General features: G+C 54.3%; 1 protein-coding gene across 1 annotated transcript; it reads left to right on the plus strand.

The window, feature by feature from the left end:
- Positions 1-52: 52 nt before the first annotated feature.
- Positions 53-1,488, plus strand: VDBG_01553 (conserved hypothetical protein; the record flags this gene model as incomplete). The annotated part of the gene is made up of 2 exons (XM_003007319.1): positions 53-838; positions 961-1,488. 2 exons carry the CDS (start codon positions 53-55, stop codon positions 1,486-1,488), a joined length of 1,314 nt encoding a protein of 437 aa, XP_003007365.1.
- Between the last annotated feature and the right edge of the window lie 446 nt (positions 1,489-1,934).

Here is a 1,934-nt window from a genome sequence, read left to right on the forward strand (position 1 = left end):
GGATGAGGAAGGCTTCAGCTGAAGAACTTGGGAGGTGGCTATCTTGCAGAAGATGCTTGAAGAGGTTCCCGAGAAGTTGATCAGTCGCATTGAACAGGTTCTGGAGCTTGTCTGTCAGATCTTGAACCCGGAAACCCTGCCAAGTCAAACGGACGATATCATCGCTGTGGCACTGAGTCTCTTGAATTTAGTCATTACTTCGCCAACATTCAAGAGATCGAATCTGAAACCACGTGGCCTCGAAGTCTTAGAAACAAGCCTGGAGAAGCTGGGCAGCGGCAATCATCCAACAGTATCACCAACAGCAAGAAGCTTGGGCTTGTTGCTCCAGTATCGTGATGCAGCGGGTGGCGAAGATGAGAAGGATGGGTTTGTACCCAATGCAAAGCAGTTTGAGGACAGAGCCACATACAAGCTCGCCATATCATACATCACACAAGCAGATAACCCTCCCCCCGTTCGCTCGGAAGGTCTCAACCTCATATCAGGCCTAATCCTGGCAAACAGCACCGCTCTGGACGTTCAGGCTGTTCTCGTCCTTCTCTCCTCTCTCATGCAAGATGCCGAGGACTATATCAACCTGCGTGTCATTAAGGTCTTCACGCAGATGGCCAACAAGCACCCAAGGCAACGTCGCGCGAAATACTTGATCACTACTTGGATTCGAAAGAACGCTCAACAACAGATACGAGGTTGCGCTTCGGAGAGGCGCTCCTGCAAGTCATCGAGCGCTTGGGGGAAACATTTGCAGGAGATGTTGCCCGCCATGTCACCGAGACGCTTTTGTCGATTGCCGGCCGACGAGGCTACCGACCTCAGACGGAAGCAAGACAGGCACGTGAGGCACGTCGGCGCGAGATCAAGAAGAAACAGGCAGAAGATGCCTGGGATGGCGATGTCCCTGATTTGGGAGATGAACTCACGAAAGAGGAGCAAGCTACATCTGATATCCTCACTCAGATTGTTGAGGGCTGGGAAAGCAAGCGAGGGAGCGAAGATGTTCGCATGCGTTCTTCTGCCCTGTCTATCCTTGCGGGTGCAATGGAAACCAACGTTTCTGGTGTTGGACCAGATCTCGTGTCAGCCTCCGTAGACCTATGCGTTAACGTTCTTACGCTGGAGCCAGAGCTGGAAAAGGGGATACTGCGGAGAGCGGCTGTGCTCCTCATATTGAGCTTTGTCAAGGCTCTCGACGTAGCAAGGCAAACCGGGCGGAGGATAGGCTTCGGATTGACGGACAACAGCAGGAATGATATCTTGCGCGTCCTTAAGTACATTGCCATCTCCGACAACGATGGCCTGGTACAGCAGCATGCCAGAGATGTCATTGAGAGTCTGGAGAGCTGGCAGATGGCTACACTTTTGCCCGCGAGAAGAGATATGCCAGCCGGTCCAAGCATTGTTGGTCTTGCGGACCTGAACTTGCGCCAGCAATTTGGCTCCCCGAGCGTCGGGCAACAACGGCCTAGGATAGAAGAGGTTGAATGAAGCATGCGTCGTGTCTGGTCAATGTCCTCCCAACCCATCCCCACTTTCATGAGTGTCCCGCTGGTACCACATGGATGCCGTAGATCACGTGGTAGCGCGACGCGCCTGCGTGTACCACGTAACGCGCAGCGGGAGGGGGTTGCTGCTTCATTTTCCCTCCCCCCACTATGGTTTGGTTCCCATTTGTGTACCATCGATCTTTACAGCGGGGGGCAGGAGCCATGCCTTCCGCGTTACCCGCCATGCCCACTCCAAAATATCCTCCGCCGACTCCGAACGAGGAAAGAAGTTTTTCCCCCCCGGGGCAGGAGCCAGAAAAAACCCCCAGAACCCCGGTCTTTGCACCATTTCTCCCGGCTGCCCCCACGAAGGGGAAAGGGCACGAACTCCGACCGATCCCCCGTTTCTTTCCAGGCCTTCTACCGGAAAACAGCAGCAAGCGGGGG

Source organism: Verticillium alfalfae, genomic scaffold (genome assembly GCF_000150825.1).
Source record: "Verticillium alfalfae VaMs.102 supercont1.2 genomic scaffold, whole genome shotgun sequence".
In the NCBI taxonomy this organism is placed as follows: Eukaryota; Fungi; Ascomycota; class Sordariomycetes; order Glomerellales; family Plectosphaerellaceae; genus Verticillium; species Verticillium alfalfae.